The sequence below is a fragment of the Gekko japonicus genome, unplaced genomic scaffold (assembly GCF_001447785.1).
Source record: "Gekko japonicus isolate JY-2015 unplaced genomic scaffold, Gekko_japonicus_V1.1 scaffold330, whole genome shotgun sequence".
NCBI lineage: Eukaryota > Metazoa > Chordata > Lepidosauria > Squamata > Gekkonidae > Gekko > Gekko japonicus.
In genome coordinates this window covers 1,015,771-1,033,829 of record NW_015173132.1, presented here as the reverse complement: position 1 = coordinate 1,033,829, position 18,059 = coordinate 1,015,771, and the positions used below count along the sequence as shown (strand labels likewise).

Genomic DNA, 18,059 nt, shown 5'->3' with positions numbered 1-18,059 from the left:
GAAAGTGGGAATATGTCTATTTGGTTGGAAATCCAAAAGATAAAACAGACAGGACCAATGTTCCCTCTGAGCTGAGTTAGTGTGAGCTAGCTCACAGTTTTTTAGCCTCCGGCTCACACATTTTTGTCTTCGCTCAGGAAGGAGGGCTCCAGAGCAAACTAATTTCTGCAGCAGCCAAATCGCTCGCTCACAACTTTAATGCCAGGAGCTCACAAAGTAGAATTTTTGCTCACAAGACTCCATAGCTTAGAGGGAGCATTGGACAGGACGTCTGCCTCAAAGTGTTGTTAACTTTCGCACATGTGAACTGAGAGAAAACTAGATCCCCTTCCCTGCTTGTGTGAGATTCAGAGTTAGACTGAAGTCAGATTTAACATTATATATCGTAACCAGTGTTCCCTCTAAGCTGAGTTAGTGTGAGCTAGCTGACAGTCTTTTAGCCTCTGGCTCACACATTTTGTCTTAGCTCAGGAAGGATAGCTCCAGAGCAAACTAATTTATGCAGCAGCCAAATCGCTTGCTCACAACTTTAATGCCAGTAGCTCACAAAGTAGAATTTTTGCTCACAAGGTTCCACAGTTTAGCACTGTTCGTAGCAACTCTTTGAAATACCTCATAGAAAAACTACTTGATCGTAATATATGCATGCTTTTTGTGTGTGTCTGTGTGTGCAAAGGTGTGAGGTTATCCCAACTGCTCCTAATAAATAAGAAATTATTTTTAAGGTTATGTACAGATTTTAGAATGAAGTAATCCTATGCTGCGGTGGCTCAAGTGGTTAAGACGCTGAACTGCAGGCTGTGGAAGGTCAGTAGTTCAGCAGTTCGAGACCCGAGTGTGCCGCATGATGGAGTGAGCTCCCATCTCTAGTTCCAGCTCCTGCCAACCGAGCACTTCGAAAGCAAGAAATTGCAAGTAGATAAATAGGTACCGCTTCGGTGGGAAGGTAACAGTGTTCCGTGTGCCTTGGTGTTTAGTCATGCCGGCCACATGACCACGGAAACGTCTTCAGACAGCGCTGGCTCTTCGGCTTTGAAACAGAGATGAGCACCGCAACCCTAGAGTCGGACTCGACTGGCTTTCAAGCAAGGGAACCTTTACCTTTACCTTTTTAATCCTATGACTGGATCTGTGCATGATAGTCCACATGCATTCTTTTGCATAGCTAGCTATTTTAATTCCGGTTTTAGCTTTTTGCAAGCATGTGGACATTATGATATTTCATGATGGAAGAGGCACATTATTATCCTACAGTCCCCCTTATGAAAGACTGAAGCGTACTGAGAGCCGGTTTGGTGTAGTAGTAAGTGCACGGACTCTAATCTGGGAGTGCCAGGTTTGATTCCCCACACCTCCACATGCAACTGCTGGATGACCTTGGGCAAGCCATTGTTCTGTCCGAGCTGTTCTCTCAAGGCCAGTTCTTGAAGAAGCTCTCTCAGCCCCACCTACCTCACTGTTGTGGGGAGGGGAAGGGAAAGGAGTTTGTAAACTGCTCTGGGACTCCGAGTGAAGGGCGGGGTATAAATCTAATCTTTCCTCCTCCTCCTCCTCTGTATTTAACAGGCAAGAGCTGGTCTCCTTGTGGCCAGGCAGATCTGTCTAATAGGACCAGCCGTTGCTATCGTTTCATGTCCTGCAAACCCCAGGTGTATTTAAAAAAATCTTATCTAAAAAGAAACCCTTCATTTGAGTATACCCCTGAGTTAATAGCAGTGTTGATGCATGAACAGACGTTTTGCAGTTGACATGGCACAGTGAAATGGGACAATCAGAACTATGAGAAGGAAGCAACAGAGGTAGCCAGGAGCAGGAAGAAGGGGAGGAACGGAGCCAGAACGAAAAGGTGGAGGAGGATGAGAGGTGAGCCAGCAATGAGCCAAAGCTTTGAGTAGTGGGCAGGAACTGGGTGGTAGGGTTGCCAGGTCCTTGCTGGCTGCTGGTGTCTGGGATCTCCTATCACGATGACGTCACCCGGAAGTGAAGTCATCGCATTGCCAACATTGGGGGGTGCCGCTCTAGTTTTTGGGCAGAACTCTATGGGGTTTTTCCCCCTCAAAACCATAGAGTTTGCCCAATAACTAGAGTGGACCCCCTCCAACGTCAGCAATGCGATGATGTCACTTCTGGGTGACATCATTATGACAGGGACATTGCACCATGATATCCCTGTTTGGGGGGTGGGGCTTTCCCCGCTGGCCCCCAGCATCTCCAGTTAAAAGGACCAGGCAGTGGGTGATTTGAAAGACTTTTGCCTGAGACCCTGGAGAGCCGCTGCCAGTCTGAGTAGACAATACTGACCTTGATGGCCCAAGGGTTTGATTCAGTATAAGTCACCTTCATATATTCATTACGACTCTGGCCATTTTTTTTCATCATTTGCCCTGAACCCAAGACATGGACCAGCCAAAACAAAGCCCTTTCTAGTCCTATGGATTTTCATTGTGAAAATGTGTGAATGTGCTTACCACCCCCATTGGAACCAATGGACTTAGAAGTAACTCACTTTGGCTAATTGTGCGCTAGGACTGTTACCGAAAAAAACCTGTCAAAGTCTTAACAAAAGTATATGTAAAACATTAAACAGTAAAGAAAAATCCCATTCGACACCTTTTGGACAAATTGTGCCTTACATCTTCACTTTTTGTTTTGTTTTGACCTTTTACTGTACTCGTGTAACCGTATCAATAACCATACATATAGTGTCTACATAAACGGAAGGGGGGAAGAAAACAGCATTTAATCTTGCTTTGTGATGGGTCCTTTTACTAGGCAGTGAGAGAAAAATCTTCCTAGGCAGTGAGTGCTGTCTGAAGAGCACTTGCGCTTCTTATTACCGTGGTCTGGACCCCTGCGCATGCCTGAGACAAGCGTTCACAGCCGCTCTACATAGAATGACTTGCCCAGGTGGTTCAGTTCCAACTGGTGTTGCAGATGCTCGACGCTTAGGCGATGACGCAAGGCTTCTCGCCGAACCTGCCAAACACAGTAAGGCCGGGAGTGATTCACCATTTGCTGCTGCTTTTAGATCTCCCCAATGTTACCCAAAGATCCATTTCCCAATAGTGTCACCCTTGTCCTCATATCTCGCTGCTGCTGCTAGTAACTACAGATGCCCCTAACAACCTACAGAGCAAGGAGATGAAGTTAGCTACTTGCTACTCTACATAAGCCCCAACCTGCTTAGCCCAGGCTAGCCTGATTGCGTCAGATCTTGGAAGCTAAGCAGGGTCGGCCCTGGTTAGTGTATGGATGGGAGACCACCAGGGATGCCTGGGGTCACCACACAGAGGGAGGCAATGGCAAACCACCTCTGTGACTCTTGCCTTGAAAACCCTTCACGGGTTGCTGTAAGTTGGCTGTGAACTTGACGGCCCTTTGTATCACCCACGAACCTCTGGTCCCCTAGAGTGGATGAAAACGCTACAAAGACATAGAGTCTCTCACCAGAAGGCAGGAGAGATGCCGAAGGCAGGGACACGTGCAAATTTGATTATGGCGGTTTATTTATTTATTTATTTTTCACATTTGTATCCCACTCCCCAATGGGCTCAGGGCGGCTAACAAGGGCAAGGTCATTTGCCATGCCATAGGTAGAAACATTTAAAACATAGTAAAAAAAAATCCAACACTAAAACCACAGTACTCGATCCATTACTAATATCCTAAATCCAAGATGGTAACACCGCAGTTCCAGATGGTCCTCCCATAGTATACGTGTCCACCCATAGTATACGTGCTACGACACAAACAAAATGTTAGCCTTTGCTGTATTTTTTGTAAATGGTTCAGTGATTTACAAATACAGTTGTGACTGTAGTTATAAAATAGGGGAGAAGCGACTCCGGCCAACCTGAACTTCTTGGAGGAAGAGAGGGATAAAACTATGATAGGTGGACAGTTCGACTAGGCAGGCCATCAGGATGGGCTGCTCTCCCACTCCTGCGGAATTTTAACTGAAAGAATTCATTAAAATGCATCTTCGGTTGGATTTACCACTGCAAAGCAAAGCCTTCCTAATGTCTCAGCTCCTCCTCTTACCCTATGGATAATTCTTTCCCGGCCGTTACTCAGCTGACAATATTTATGGCCGTCCAGATACAGAAACGATGGAGGAATCTGGGAAGAGCAGCTGTCCTCCAATTAAGCACATGAGAGGCTAGGTTCATAAAAAAAGGGGGGGGATTCCCTTATTTCCAGAGGAGAGGATTTCCTCCTCTCTGCCTGCATATAAAGGGGGGGGGAACCTCACCATTGTCAGCTGTTTGTTCGCCTGGTACAGCTCTTCTTTCACTTCTGCCTGCTGCCTCTGTTTGATCTTTGCAAAACTGATGTCCTCCATCTTGGCGATCTGCAGGCTTGCTGCTCGGCCATGCTCCCAGCTGCCGGGAGAGGGACCAGATAGGATCTGTGTTACACATCAGCACTGGCAGTGGTGTCTTCTGTTGCGCAAATCAATTTTGTTTTGACCAGGAAGGTTCTTTCCTCTTGCTCAGCAAACTGCTCTGACTCTGTCTTAGGATGCAGGCACCTCCTGACTAGTTAACTAAAAGCAATGTTGTTATGCTTTGATTTAAGATTCTGGAAATGACCACGTGTATTTGGCTTGTGCATGCACCTCCACCTAGGATTATCAACTCCGGGTTGGGGAATTCCTGAAGATTTGGGGGTAGAGCCGGGGAGGGACCTCAGGAGGGTATAATGCCATAGAGTCCACCCTCCAAAGCAGCCCTTTTCTCCCACGGAGCCGATCGATATCATCTGGCCATCAGTTGTAATTCCAGGAGATCTCCAGGTCCCACCTAGAAGTTGGCAATGCTACCTCACACCCCAGACACACGCATGCACAAACTAATATGCGTACCTTTAGAGGTTTGTGTGCCCAGTTCTTACGATCCTCCTAACCGGCAAAGAATAAACTGGACTCATTCAGGGATGTGCACACAGGTCTGAAGAATGGTGAGGACGGTACACATGCAAACTGAGCAGCCATTTGTGTTTGATGGCTAGGGTTGCCATCTCCCTGGTCAGGGGCTCCAATCCACTGCTGGGCAGCGGGGGAAGCCCAGCCCCTGAATAGCCCCCTCCCACATCAGCATTGCCGGCGCAATGACATCACCAGTGGGGGGCTCCTGGTAGTGACGTCATCACGTTGCCAACAGTGGGAAGTGACGTTCTAGTTTATGAGCCAACTCTATGATTTCACCCCAAAACTAGAGTGTCACCCCCTGATGTCAGCAATGCGATGACGTCACTACCAGGAGCCCCCCACTGGATCGAAGGTAGGATCTGGAAAACCAATTTATGGTTTCTGGTAAAACTGCAGCCACCATCAAAGAGGAGGCCAACATCTTACCATATGTATAGTTTTGTTCTTGCTAAACCTTTTCCGTGTGATCATGTGCCTCTCTATAGAAGAGTGCTGCTTAATCATTACATTTTTTCTGTTCCTTCCTCATGTACTGGGACAAGATGCTACGTGAGATCCTGTTGATATATGCTGTCACTATTTTGTGCATTTCCCAGCTTTGGAGTGCACAGTTGGAAACTAGGTTTGTTGCTGGTACATGCGTGCATGTTTGCAAATATGTGTGTTGCCTTATTCAAAGAAAATGGTGACCATGCATATCAGCTGAATTGCAGGTAGTATCTTATGTTCTTATGTTCTTATGTGAGATCCTGTTGATATATGCTGTCACCATTTTGTGCATTTCCCAGCTTTGGAATGCACAGTTGGAAACCAGGTTTGTTGCTGGTACATGTGTGCATGTTTGTAAATATGTGCGTTGCATTATTCAAAGAAAATGGTGACCTTGCATATCAGCTGAATTGCAGGTAGTAAGCTCCTTTGCACAAGGTGAGAACACCAAAATGGTAACAGCTGAAAATAGCTATTCGTGTAGAGCAATTTTGCAGTGTAAACCTGCCACGAGACAGATGCCACTCTTCATTTCTCCTCTTTGTGCTGTTATCCCACTTAGTCCGCATTATCTGCCCCCACCCCAATTTCCTGCCCGGAGGAGGAAAAAAATGGCCTCCACATAGTGATATTCTAGGAATTTCCATCATCTCTATTGTACAGACCTTGGAGACTAGGAGAGGCAGCCTACAGCATCACCTGAAAGTGACATCACATCCTCCTCAAACTCTGCCCTCCCCAAAGACTGCCCCCCAAATATCTCGGCTTTTGCCAAGGCAGTGTTGAGAACTCTAACCCCTCTGTATCCTCATATCAGAAACCAGTGATATATTGATAACACTACTGGTTGCTGATATTATCTTGTGTTGTTTTTTTTTAATTTTTCTCTCTGAGTCAACTCTTGCTCTTGATGAGGGATGGAAGTGGCCGTGTATACATATATGTGTGCTCAATACTTAACACAACGTCTCAGTATATGAAGAAACCACATGAGGTAAGCGGTCACAGCAATCATAAACTTGCGAATTATGGCTCACCATTAATCGCAGACGGACGGCTGTTATCAGTGTTCCACAGCTGAGTGCGGATGTGGCTTTCGAACTCCGCACAAAATAGGACAAATCAGGACATGTGTTCCATTTTGGAAGGTTTTGTAATTTATCCTTTTTCAAACTCCTGCCCCCCCCCCCGACGCCATATCTGCATTTTCAGCTGGGTGTCAAAAGCTTTGCAGCCTCCTGGGTTTTCAGCTTTATTGTTTCTAACACTGAAAGGGAGCTCTTTAGTCGTTAGCATACATGGTGAGAAAAGAGGATCCCAAAATCTCCTTACCTCCGAACCAGTTTGGTAAAATCTGCAATTTTCTCTATCATCTGAAAGTGCAAGAAAAGACAATTAGTTCAGAACAAAAGGCCAGACTTGTGCCCTGGTTCTAATGGGAGACGAGAAAAGGAAATGACACGACATAAAGGGTCCTTGTAATGGTGATGTTACAGTGGGTTGGATCCAGCCAGCCTTTTCCCTGAGTCTTCCTGAACTCCCCATCATATGACATAGCTTTTGTACCTACAGGTCCCATGACTCTTAACATAGAGAATAATTCTCAGCATGGTCAAAAAGGACAACATCTTCCTTTTTCAGTAGCAAAAAAGCCAGTTGGATCCAACTCAGTAGGTTAGCCATTGGTGGTTGTAGAAAAGAGCAAGAGTCCACTAGCACCTTAAAGACTAACAACATTTGTGGCAGGGTATGAGCTTTTGTGGGTCACTGCTCACCTCATCATATACATCCAGAATGTGGGTCCATCTGCCCTAATATCTTGGAGAGTGGAATGGTTTTAGGTGCCAAATGACAATAGCAGGTGACTGACGATAGTAGGCATGATTGGATTAGGTGTGATATGCAGAGGGGTAGTAGGCATGCAGAAATCAGCATTGGTAACGAGACAGGAAACCTAGGTCTCGATTCAGTCGAGGAGGACGCATTGTCTTGCACTTCATTATCAGTTGTAATTGACCAGTCTCTTCTTTCTAATCTCCCTTTTAAATTCTTTTGTAAGAGAACTACTACTCTTAGGTCAGCAACTGAATGTCCTGGAAGGCTAAAATGTTCCCCTAATTGGTGGTTATATGAGGATGACTACCTGTAGAATTTGGTTACACAATTACCTAAATTTTACTACAGTTCCTGTATCCTGTGTTTCCAATCCGTTTCCGGGAGAAAGAAAAGGAAGGAGAGGAAAGGGGAAGGAAAGGAGGGGGGAAAAGAGGGCAGAGATGGGGGACGGGGAGGCTCTCCCACTCCCCCAATCAAGCCTCTGCCACCCCCCACAGATCCCTCACTTACCCCAGGAGGCAGTGGCGGTGGGGGGGCCTCTTCTGCCCTCCCACGTGCCACAACGCTCAAGCGCTGGCCCAGGCAGGCGGCAGGGGGCCTCTTCTTCCCTCACACGGGCCACAGCGCTCCAGCGCTGGCCCGGGGAAGCAGCAGGGGACCGCAGCGTGGGGAGCTAGGGGCAGGGCTTGCTGCCACTGCCTCCGGTGACTGGGCCCCCAGAGCGGCGCTCCAGCGCGCTCCGGCCCCAAAAGACCCGACTACAACGTTATATGTAATGCTATCTTAGGCCCCAGCCACACAGGCCGGATAACACGTGGGGGGAGGCAGGGCTATTTGTGCAGCTGCAAGGTGCCAGAACATGATCCCACAGGGGAGCGAAGAGAGAAGGGGTTTAAAGTTTAAAGTGCAATGTTTGGCAAAAGTATTTAAAATCATTAAAGGGCCAGCAGTGGCTTGCTGTAGTGAGCAGACTTATCCTAAGCTCAAAGGTTTTCGTTTTGAGTCTGTTTGTAGGGACCTGTCAAAATACACATGCTGAACTTGAAAACATTACAAAATCTGTTAGTAGGATGCAGGATCTCCAAAAAAAAGTCCGGAGCTGCTTTCCCCTGTATGAACTGGCCCTTTAGCTGTGATCATCCTCAGAAACTTTTGAAGGTTAAAGGTAAAGGTAAAGGTTCTCTTGCTCGAAAGCCAGTCGAGTCCGACTCTAGGGTTGCGGTACTCATCTCCGTTTCAAAGCCAAAGAGCCAGCGCTGTCCGAAGACGTTTCCGTGGTCATTTGGCCGGCATGACTAAACACCGAGGTGCACGGAACGCTGTTACCTTCCCACCAAAGTGGTACCTATTTATCTACTTGCAATTTCTTGCTTTTGAACTGCTAGGTTGGCAGGAGCTGGGACCAGAGACAAGAACTCACTCCGTCTTGAGCGAAGACAAAAATGTGTGAGCCAGAGGCTAAAAAACTGTGAGCTAGCCCACACTAACTCAGCTTAGAGGGAACACTGCTTACAAGCATAAAGAAACACAGGCAATAAGAAGTACAGAGTATCCGGTTAAACTGAAATTACCCAATACCTGCGTAACCGTAAAAGCCCCCCTCCCCCAGACAGCAACCCAGCTTTCTCGAGAAGTCCTTGGACTCAGACACTTGACGGAGCTGTGGAACTCCTTGTCACAGGACAGCATGGCACTCTCAGCGGCCAGCAGTTGTGTGAGGTTGGACAAACTGGGCTCCTCCGTTCCCTCCTTTCGCTTTGAATGTCGGCCCTCGAGCCAAGCTCCCTCCCGACCCATCTGCTTGGCACCTGGCAGCTCCGCTCTCCTACAAAAAGTCCTACCTGCTCCTCCTTCAGTATCTGCTCCCGTGTGATTGTGTGGATGTTTTTCTCTCCCTTATCCTTGGTGGGTGCCATTGCGCTGGGCTAGGCTTGAGAAAGCACCTCTCTCTCTCTCTCTCTCTCTCCCTTCCCCGGGCTCCTTGTCTTTCCCAAGGTTTGGTGGTGCTGCCGTTGATGTCCTTGGTTGCCGTGGCAGCAGGCCATGCTTTCAGGCCTGTTGAAGAAACACAAGGCTCTTGATTGGCTGGTGCTGGTTGCTTAGGTGAGGGACAGCAAAGCCCGCCTACCAGCCGCTTTTGTGCATTCCATGCTGGATTAATTTCCAATGTAGTTTCCGCTGACTGCGTGGTGGAGCAAGGAGCTCTCCCTCTGAAATTGGTTCACTTTAGATGTATTTGCAGAACATAGGGGGAAACTCACATGACACCCCAGAGAAATGTAGCCATTTTAACCTTCCCCCACCCTTTGGTCTTATTCCAAGCGTGCACAGGTCTGCAGCTCCTCTCGAATTAGCCCTACAACATATGTAGGGTTGCCAAGCTCCAGGTGGGGCCTGGAGAACTCCCAGAAACGCTACTGTTCTCCAGATGGCAGAGATCAGTTTCCCTGGAGAAAAATGGCTGCTTTGGCGGGTGGGCTTGATGGCATGGTACCCTGATGAGGTCCCTCCCCTCCCCAAACTCTGTCCTCCCCAGACTCTACCCCCCCCCCCCAAAAAAAAAAAATATCCAGGAATTTCCCAACCCAGAGCGGGCAACCCTATTCGTTTGCCGGCTGCGAAGAAGGCAATTTTTCTTGATACTTCTCAGATTTGTTTTACTTATTAAAACACTGATACCCTGCATTTCCTGTCATCTATGGTGGCTCAGGGCAGTTTACAGAAGCCACCCAAACAAGCAACAGGGGGTGGGGGGGGGGATCACAATTCAATTTTTAAAAAGAACAAAATAAACCACGGCTCTGCCACATAAAACCCTGCTGTCATCCTTAGTGGCTAACAAAGGCCAATCTAGGTTTGCCATCCTCTCAGTGGGGGCGGGGTTTTCCCTGATTTCGGGGGGCCAATCCGCCACAGGCCAGCCAGCTACTGGGAGGAGCCCTGCCCCCGGTGAGCTCTGCCGCGCCAGATGTGTCTGGTACGATCACATCACTTGGGGTGAGGTCATCACGCTGGTCATGTCGCACAGGGAGGCGCTAGCAATTGGCTAAAAACTCTATGGTGGTCATCGAGTTTTGAGCCAAATGCTAGAGCGTTCCCTGCACAATGTGTGAAAAGTACTCAGAACGTGGAGTGATTCAGCAAGAGTGATTCAGCAAGAGTACTTTATTAGTTCCGGAACAAGACAAAGAACCAGCTCGCAGGCTGGTTTATATGCGTTCAGAAAACCCGCCACCAAGCACACCTAAACACACCCCCTACTCCCGATAGGCTATTTACAGTAACCGGGCGACCATTGGTCTCCCGGCTGGGAAGCTGGCCCTTTGATTGGGCCGGCTAGCTGCCCTACCGGCACCCAGTGGAGGGACTTGCTGTTCTTCTCTCTCGGTTCGGCTTCTTGTCGGCTCGGCTTTCGATTTTTTCCGGCTCCTCTACTTCTCCTTCTCGTGGTCTTCGGCGTCGGCTGTGATCGGCGGGCCTATCCGGCGCGCGGTTCGCGTCAGCGCGGCTCCGGCTCTGTCCATTTGGTGATAAGTATAGCTGAGATTGGATTAAAGACGGTTGGTAAGACCTGTGAATAGCAGCAAATTAATATACGGATAAAAGAGCTAACAAACAGAGGTGAGAACTAAGTTCATCCTGTACCACAAGAGTATGGGTCCGCAAAATTGTTGAGACTGGAACTTTGAGAAGGCTGGTGGGCACCACCACAAAATGGCTGCCATGGGGAGGTGAGACCTGTCCCAAAATGGCTGCCATGAAGCAGCAATCACAGTTTGTTGGGAGTTTCTAAGCCAAGCAGCCTCCTATAAAAGAGGCAGGCGTTTCTGAATGGGAGCTCCCTGTAGACCTAAGGTCCGTGTTTCCTGGGTTCTTCTGAAATGCTGCCTTTTCAAGTACTGAACACCACACACACACACACACACCCCGCCTGCTCTCTTGGTACTTGAAAAGACGTCTGGGGGGGGGACAAGAACACCTCAGTCCCACCACACTGTGGACGCATTCACAATCTGGCCCTCGTGGCATTTTGGGGGTGGCATCCATGGGACAGGCCTGTAGTTGCTGTCACATCTAGTTTGGCCCATAGAATAATATTTCGCTAAAAGTTAATTACGAATTCCAGGAGGAGGAGGAGGAAGAGGAGGAGACTGGATTTATACCCTGCCCTTTACTTGGAGTCTCAGCGTGGCTTACAATCTCCTTTCCCTTCCCCTCCCCACAACAGACACCCTGTAGGTGGGACTGGGAGAGCTCTGAGAGAACTGTGAGTGACCCAAGGTCATACTAGCAGCTGCATATGGAGGAGTGGGGATTTTATCTTCTCAGAAACTACATGGTCTTTCCCCCTCTCCTTTCTAATGTTTACCCTTACCTTCATCCTTTAAAATGGTTTATTTAAAACAGTTGTGTGCCACCTATTTGCATGCCAGAACAGTGAACACACAACAGGATGCCATAGAGTCAAGTGAAACCAGGAAAACAGAAATTGAGCAGATGCAAGCACCGTATCTGAGAGGCGTTTTCCAAGCTAAAATGAGTTTTGCATTCTTCCTAAGGCAGTGATGGGGGGAGATAGCACTGCGGCATAGTATTGGGGCCATTCTAGTTGAGGCCTTGCTCCTTCTAACTAGTGTTACAGCACTGCACAGCCGAGGGACTCCAAGCAGAGCCCTAACTACAGAGAGCAGTCCGTAGATGGATTGGAAGAGATTGATTTATCTTCCAGAGATTCAAAAACAAGCACCAGCAAGTTTGTTCCCTCTAAGCTGTGGAGTCTTGTGAGCAAAAATTCTACTTGGTGAGCTCCTGGCATTAAAGTTGTGAGCGAGCGATTCGGCTACTGCACAAATTAGTTTGCTCTGGAGCCATCCTTCCTGAGCTAAGACAAACAATGTGTGAGCCAGAGGCTAAAAAACTGTGAGCTAGCTCACACTGATTCAGCTTAGAGGGAACACTGCCAGCAACATGAATTGTGACCAGAAGCCAGGGCCGTAGCCAGCGGTGGGGCTTTAGGGGCTCAGCCCTCCTATTGATTAGGGGTGAGCCCCAGCACCAGTGAGTCCCCAGACCCCTCCACCCCCTCCCAAGCTATTAGAAAAATATTACTTTGACTTTATCTGAGCCACAACACGCTGAAGCCGGCTGCCAGCGTAATTTGACTCCTTCCTTGCTTGATTCATTCCTTCCTCCACACTGCTGATATTGGCTGGCTGGGACTCTACCTGCAGAGATCATAAACTCTGAGGAGGCAGACCTCCTGGAGCACAGACCGCTGAAGCCCAGGCTCTTGTAAAGGGAAGTGGAGGGGGGGAGACTAGGCAACCATCAGAGAGAGAGAGGGAAAGAAGGAAGGCAGGAGGGAGAAGAGCAAGCAGCCCTTGTGTGGCGAGGAGAAGCATGCTTTTGCTGCAGTGGGGTGGCCTTCTTTGCCTTTCCCTCCCTGCGCTCAGTTTGCCGGCTGGCGGGCAGGGAAGCCCTTTCCATTTGCTGCACTGCCATCTGTTCAGTTCAGTTGACCTTTATTGGTAAAAATACCTTTAAAAGGATACACACACACACACATACATACACAGGGGTCATTTCCTGCAGGAGCGCACAGGAGTGGAGCTCCGGCAGTAAAGAGCCCAGGGGGCGGGCACATGCAACAAGCCCCACCCCCTGCTCCCAGCAGCCCCAGGCCATGAGGAGCATGAGGATCTGTGCGTCCCCCCCCCCAATAGTTAATAGCTAGCAATCCAAAACAGTCCAGTGGAGCCTGAGCAGTGGATGTTGCATTTTGACACACTTCCGGTGATGTCAGGGGGGGTGGCATATGCAAATAAGTTATGCTAATGAGTTATGCTAATGAGCTCCTGCATCTCTTTTTCTATGAAATGACCCCTGTATATACATACACACACATATATATTTGTGTGTGTGTGTGTGTGTATACATACATACATACACCAAGTGTAACCATAAAACATAATGTAGGATAAAACAATTACTCATTGTAAGTTTTCCTGACATAGCTTTATCGTTGATTGTAAAAACATGGCTACGTTCATTGATATTTCCGGAACAGAGTCATTTAGAAGACGGTACACTTTTAAAGCATCAGGAAGGTTCGTCATGTTGGCTAAGAGAGAGTTTAAATATCTAACACGTAAATCCACGTAAAATTTGACAATGTAAACAAATATGCGAAACAGTCTCAATACATCCAGAATTGCAATGGCAATGTCTATCCGCATATACTATATTGTTATATCTCCCATGCAAGATCGCGGATGATATTACGTTGAATCTTGCTAGAGAAAAGGCTCTGCGCTGTTGCGGTACTTGTATACCAGATAGATCTGGCTGCCTCCTCTTCAGATCTCCTTGAGGAGAGTCACTTGTGGTGACTCCCAAAATCCCAAAGCGCCCCCCCCCATCCCAAAGTCCCCTCCTGGAACATTTCCTGGCTACAGGGGTGCCAGAACCCAACAGGCTGGTCTTGTCCCTGGATCTCCGTTTTCATGAGTGGCACCACAATTTTGCACGTATTATCTTTCTCCTCTTACCACCACGGCCATCTGGCCATCCGTTGCCCTTTTGGACTTCACCCGACACCGCATTCAAGCAAGGAAAGTGGAAGTAAACCGCTAGGGAGCAAAGCATCAAGCGAGTGTTTAACTGGAGCCTGGAGAGGGTGTTCTTCTTTAGGTGGCACGGAGCCCAGTTCACACGTTGCCACAAGGACTGTGGATCACCTGTTTAGGAATGCCAACTCCAACCTGGGGTATTCCTGGAGATTTGAGGGCAATATCTGGGAAGGGCGGAGTTTGAGGAGGGAAGGAGCTCGGCAGGGAGGTGTTGCCATAAAGTCCACATTCTGAAGCTGCCATTTCTCCCAGGGAAGCTGGAGTTTGGGGATCAACTGTAGTTTTGGGAGAACTCCAGACCCCACCTTGAGGGTTGTAAACCTATCTGCATAGGGAATTCCATGTTTCCCACATGTGTGTGGGCCCAATTAAGGCTGAGTCCGTGGCACATGTTAAGAAAGGGTGTCAGCCTCCACTGCCACCATCCCTGCACATTTTCTTGACCTGAAAAAGCCCTGGAGGATCTGATTTGCTCTGCTGGGGACCCGGCATATTAACGGCAAAGGACACCATCCATCAGAGAGTTTTCTGTCGCAACCCTTCTTGTAATGAATGGGAGTCCCGCTGTTTTCAGCTTCAATTTGGCATGCACAAGGAAACTCTTCTGGGCATATGGTAACCAGAGCACAAAATGGTGCTCTGTCATCAACTGATTAAATCAGCCGGCAGATTGGATCCGACACACATAAAGAAGAGCAGACTTCCTCGTAGCAAGTAAAGGTGGCTCTTTGTTTCTTGTTTCTGGAGCGTGAGGGGCCAGATGTTCTGTTTCTATGTAAGCCATTGATTGTTGAGAAGGGCTATTAAAAATATGAGGTCACGGAAGAATGGGATATGCTGTTCTCCAGCAGTGCTTTCTGTTTTATTTTATAAAACCGTAATGTGTTCTTTCATTATATCCACCAGGCATTCCCATTGTGTCCTGTAGCTGCAACGTGAAAAGCCTTCACATGACACTGTTTTGATTAGCCTTATGGAATTTTTTAACACAGAGACCGCTGCATTTCGAGTGTGTTTGCAACACGGGTCAAAACCAGCGGCCGTGAATCGTACTGCAAAACTATCGCCCGCGCTTTATTATCTTCCCCTTTTCTCTGAAAAAAAGTATATTAAAAAAAAAAACAACCTTGCAGCTAATTTGGGAGGAGGTATACAAAGGCCTTGATGTGGCCTTGAAGGAGCTATGCATAAAAATGCTCAGTTTGGATAATCGGTCAAATCTAACCCCATCCCTCTTTTTATCTGTGTTTTTGACAACAGGTTTCCTAACACAGGCGAATGGCTTGGAGCACTCCATTCTCCACCTCTCCTTCCAAGGTTGCATGCAGCTTATCCACGTGGACGATCAGCTGGTGGATTTGCACGCAGTGGAGCAAGGGAAGCTGGGAAGCTTTGCGAACGTTAGCATTGACATGTGTGCCATTATCGATCGGTAAGCAAGACGTTTTCACGAATCAGTAGACGGGCTGGAAAAGCATACAATGGAAGGATAAATACGCAAAATAAAAACAATCAACCTGTTTATGATGGTCAGAGAACCGTCAAATAGCAACATATCATAACAAATTTGCGATACAACCAAATGTAGCCAAATAACAAAATATACAATTGAAAACAGACACGGCCTAAAACCTGGGTCTACAAATTCCAATACCGATTCTAAAATTTCAGACTTAAAATTGGTAAAAGGTTAAATATTTTTGTTTCGCAACTTTTCCTGGTGTTTTGCAGCTTGAATAGTATACATCGCCAGAATACCCAGAATAACTTGGAAGCCCTCTATTTTATACAGTTCCAGTATTGGTCCTCTGCATGTCTTATTTGGTTATTTTTTGTCATAACTCCTGATATTTACAGTAACCAGCAAAAGACCACAAACCTTTACCAGAAATTCTCAATCCATGTGTGGACACCCCCCCCCCATGGATTCTTATCTCTGGGCTGCTACTAGTAACTGTTCAGGGCAATTCAATTCAACTAGAGCATAAGAGTCACATGATAAATTGATGGGGTGTCAGGTGGCTGCACAGGGCAGATGGGAGGGGTAGTCATTATACTAGTTAGTGTGTGAACAGTTTCAGGAAAAATATATGGAGGGAGTCCGGTGTCATCACCAGCCTAGCTTAGCTCCTTAAAAGACCGCTTCATTTGTTAGCAAAGCCTGCTGTGGAAACCACTTGTAGCTCCTCATGGTCTCTTGGCCATATCCACCATAGTGTTTGAGTACATAAATCCCCCACAAGCTTCTGCAGTTGACTGCTTTGAAACAGCACAGATGAGCAGTTCTCAAAGGCTTATTCCTCTTTTCTCCAAATGAACAGACGGATTGCTTTGCTGTCAGTGCACAAGATTAAAATACAGATGATCTGACTCGGAAAGGGACTGAATTCTCTGTTGTTTATTCAGAAGCAATCTCATCTGCCAGGTGAATTTGCAGCAACTTGAGATTCAGTTTACTGTGGAAGAGCAGCTTCTTGGAACACAGGCATAATGGAGGGGCCTCAGAGACCCAGCTTCCTATGAGCGCAATCACAGGGGCTCTGAGACTTACCTGAAAAAAACCCATAAAGCTTTTGTTAACTCACTTAGTTAATGTTGACACTGAGCAAGAAATGCAGTTCAAACATGACTCTGTATTAGGGATGGGCACAAACCTAAAAATTCCAGTTCGGGGCGGACCCCAAACCAAGCCAAAAATGCCCCGAACCAAACCGGCCAGTTTGGGTTCCCCTTTCTCCCAGCCAGTAGAAAGGGGGGGGATCACCTGGTAAAGGTTAAATGCCTGGAAGCCATTTAACCCATCCGTTTCACTCCCCCCACTTCAAATCCAGGGGAGCGAAACTGATGGGTTTAATGGCTTGCAGGCATTTAAACCTAACAGCTGATGGGTGGACCTGAAATGGCTGCCAGTGGGGTGGGCGCACCTGTCAGCTGTTAAGTTGAAATGGCTGCCAGCCATTTCACCGGTCTGTTTTGCTTCCCCCTGCTTAAAAGTGGGGGGAAGCAAAACTGACAAGTGAAATGGCTCACAGCACTGAACCTGGCCAAGTTCATGCCAAATTTTGGCTTGTGTACCAGTTCATGCCCACCCCTCCCCTGTATAATATCTATTTATGTACCTCTTGGTAAACATTGCTCCTTCCTGCTTAGAATCAGCACCTCTGAGGCTGCAAAAAAGAATCACAAATATTGCATAGGCATGCAGCGCAAATACCTGCAACATTTCTCTGCACAAATACCTGCGGCATTTCTCCATGAACGTGTCTGTTTTGGGTGAAATAGCTCTTCTGCAGTGCCATCCAAAGCAGAGTTAACCCCTTCTAAGATGACGGATGTTAATGAGAAGGGTTCAACTTTGCTTAGGAAGTTGAAGGATCACAGAATAATGGTGTGGTTTTTCATTAAGCAGGGGTACAAAGGGATGTGGAGGGAGATAGGTTATAAGATATCGGGAACGGATGGATTATGTTAAAACCAGGCACCATAGGTGGGGAACAGAACCGAGGAGGGGAACGTAAGAAGAAGCTGAAATTGTACTGTAAATGATTTTGAAGACCTGATAGTCTAAAGAGGACAGTTATGGCTGTAAATATGACACGTTCATGTGCAGCTTTGTGGGAAAAAGGCTGGTTATTTATTTTGATCGTGTTGGAAAGGGTACCTACAGCTGTCAGCGTGGGGGGGGGAGTGAGCCCCAAGAGGGCTGGCACGTCCCCCTGTTTGGTGGCTGTGTTCTGGTTGTGGTGGGAAGCCCACCCACTGGTCAGAGAAGGCTACCTTGCCTGTCAGAAGGGAGAGCAGTCACAAGGTCTAAACAGGGAAGGAGGAGGGGGCACCGATAGGCAATTTGGTCTAGCCGGTTTGGTGTAGTGGTTAGGAACACAGACTCTAATCTGGGAGAACCGGGTTTTATTCCCCACTCCTCCACTCGCACCTGCTGATGTGACCTTGGGTCAGTCACAAGCTCTGGCACAGCTGTCCTTGAAAAATGGGCAGTTTGTGTCAGAGCTCTCTCAGCCCCACCCACCTCACAGGGTGTCTGTTGTGGGGAGGGGAAGGGAAAGGAGTTTGTAAGCCGCTCTGAGACTCCAAGTGAAGGGCGGGGTGTAAATCCAATCTCCTCCTCCTCCTCCTTCTTCTCCTTCTTCTCCTCCTCCTCCTCCTCCTCCTCCTCC

The 18,059-nt window shown here is 47.7% G+C and overlaps 1 protein-coding gene across 1 annotated transcript in view; it reads left to right on the top strand.

The window, feature by feature from the left end:
• The window catches only part of CNTNAP2 (contactin associated protein-like 2), a 928,799-nt gene that overhangs the window by 224,549 nt on the left and 686,191 nt on the right, over nucleotides 1–18,059 (top strand). The window contains exon 7 of the mRNA XM_015422149.1: nucleotides 15,145–15,316. Coding sequence (XP_015277635.1) covers nucleotides 15,145–15,316 — 172 coding nt within the window. The remainder of the gene's footprint in view (nucleotides 1–15,144; nucleotides 15,317–18,059) is intronic.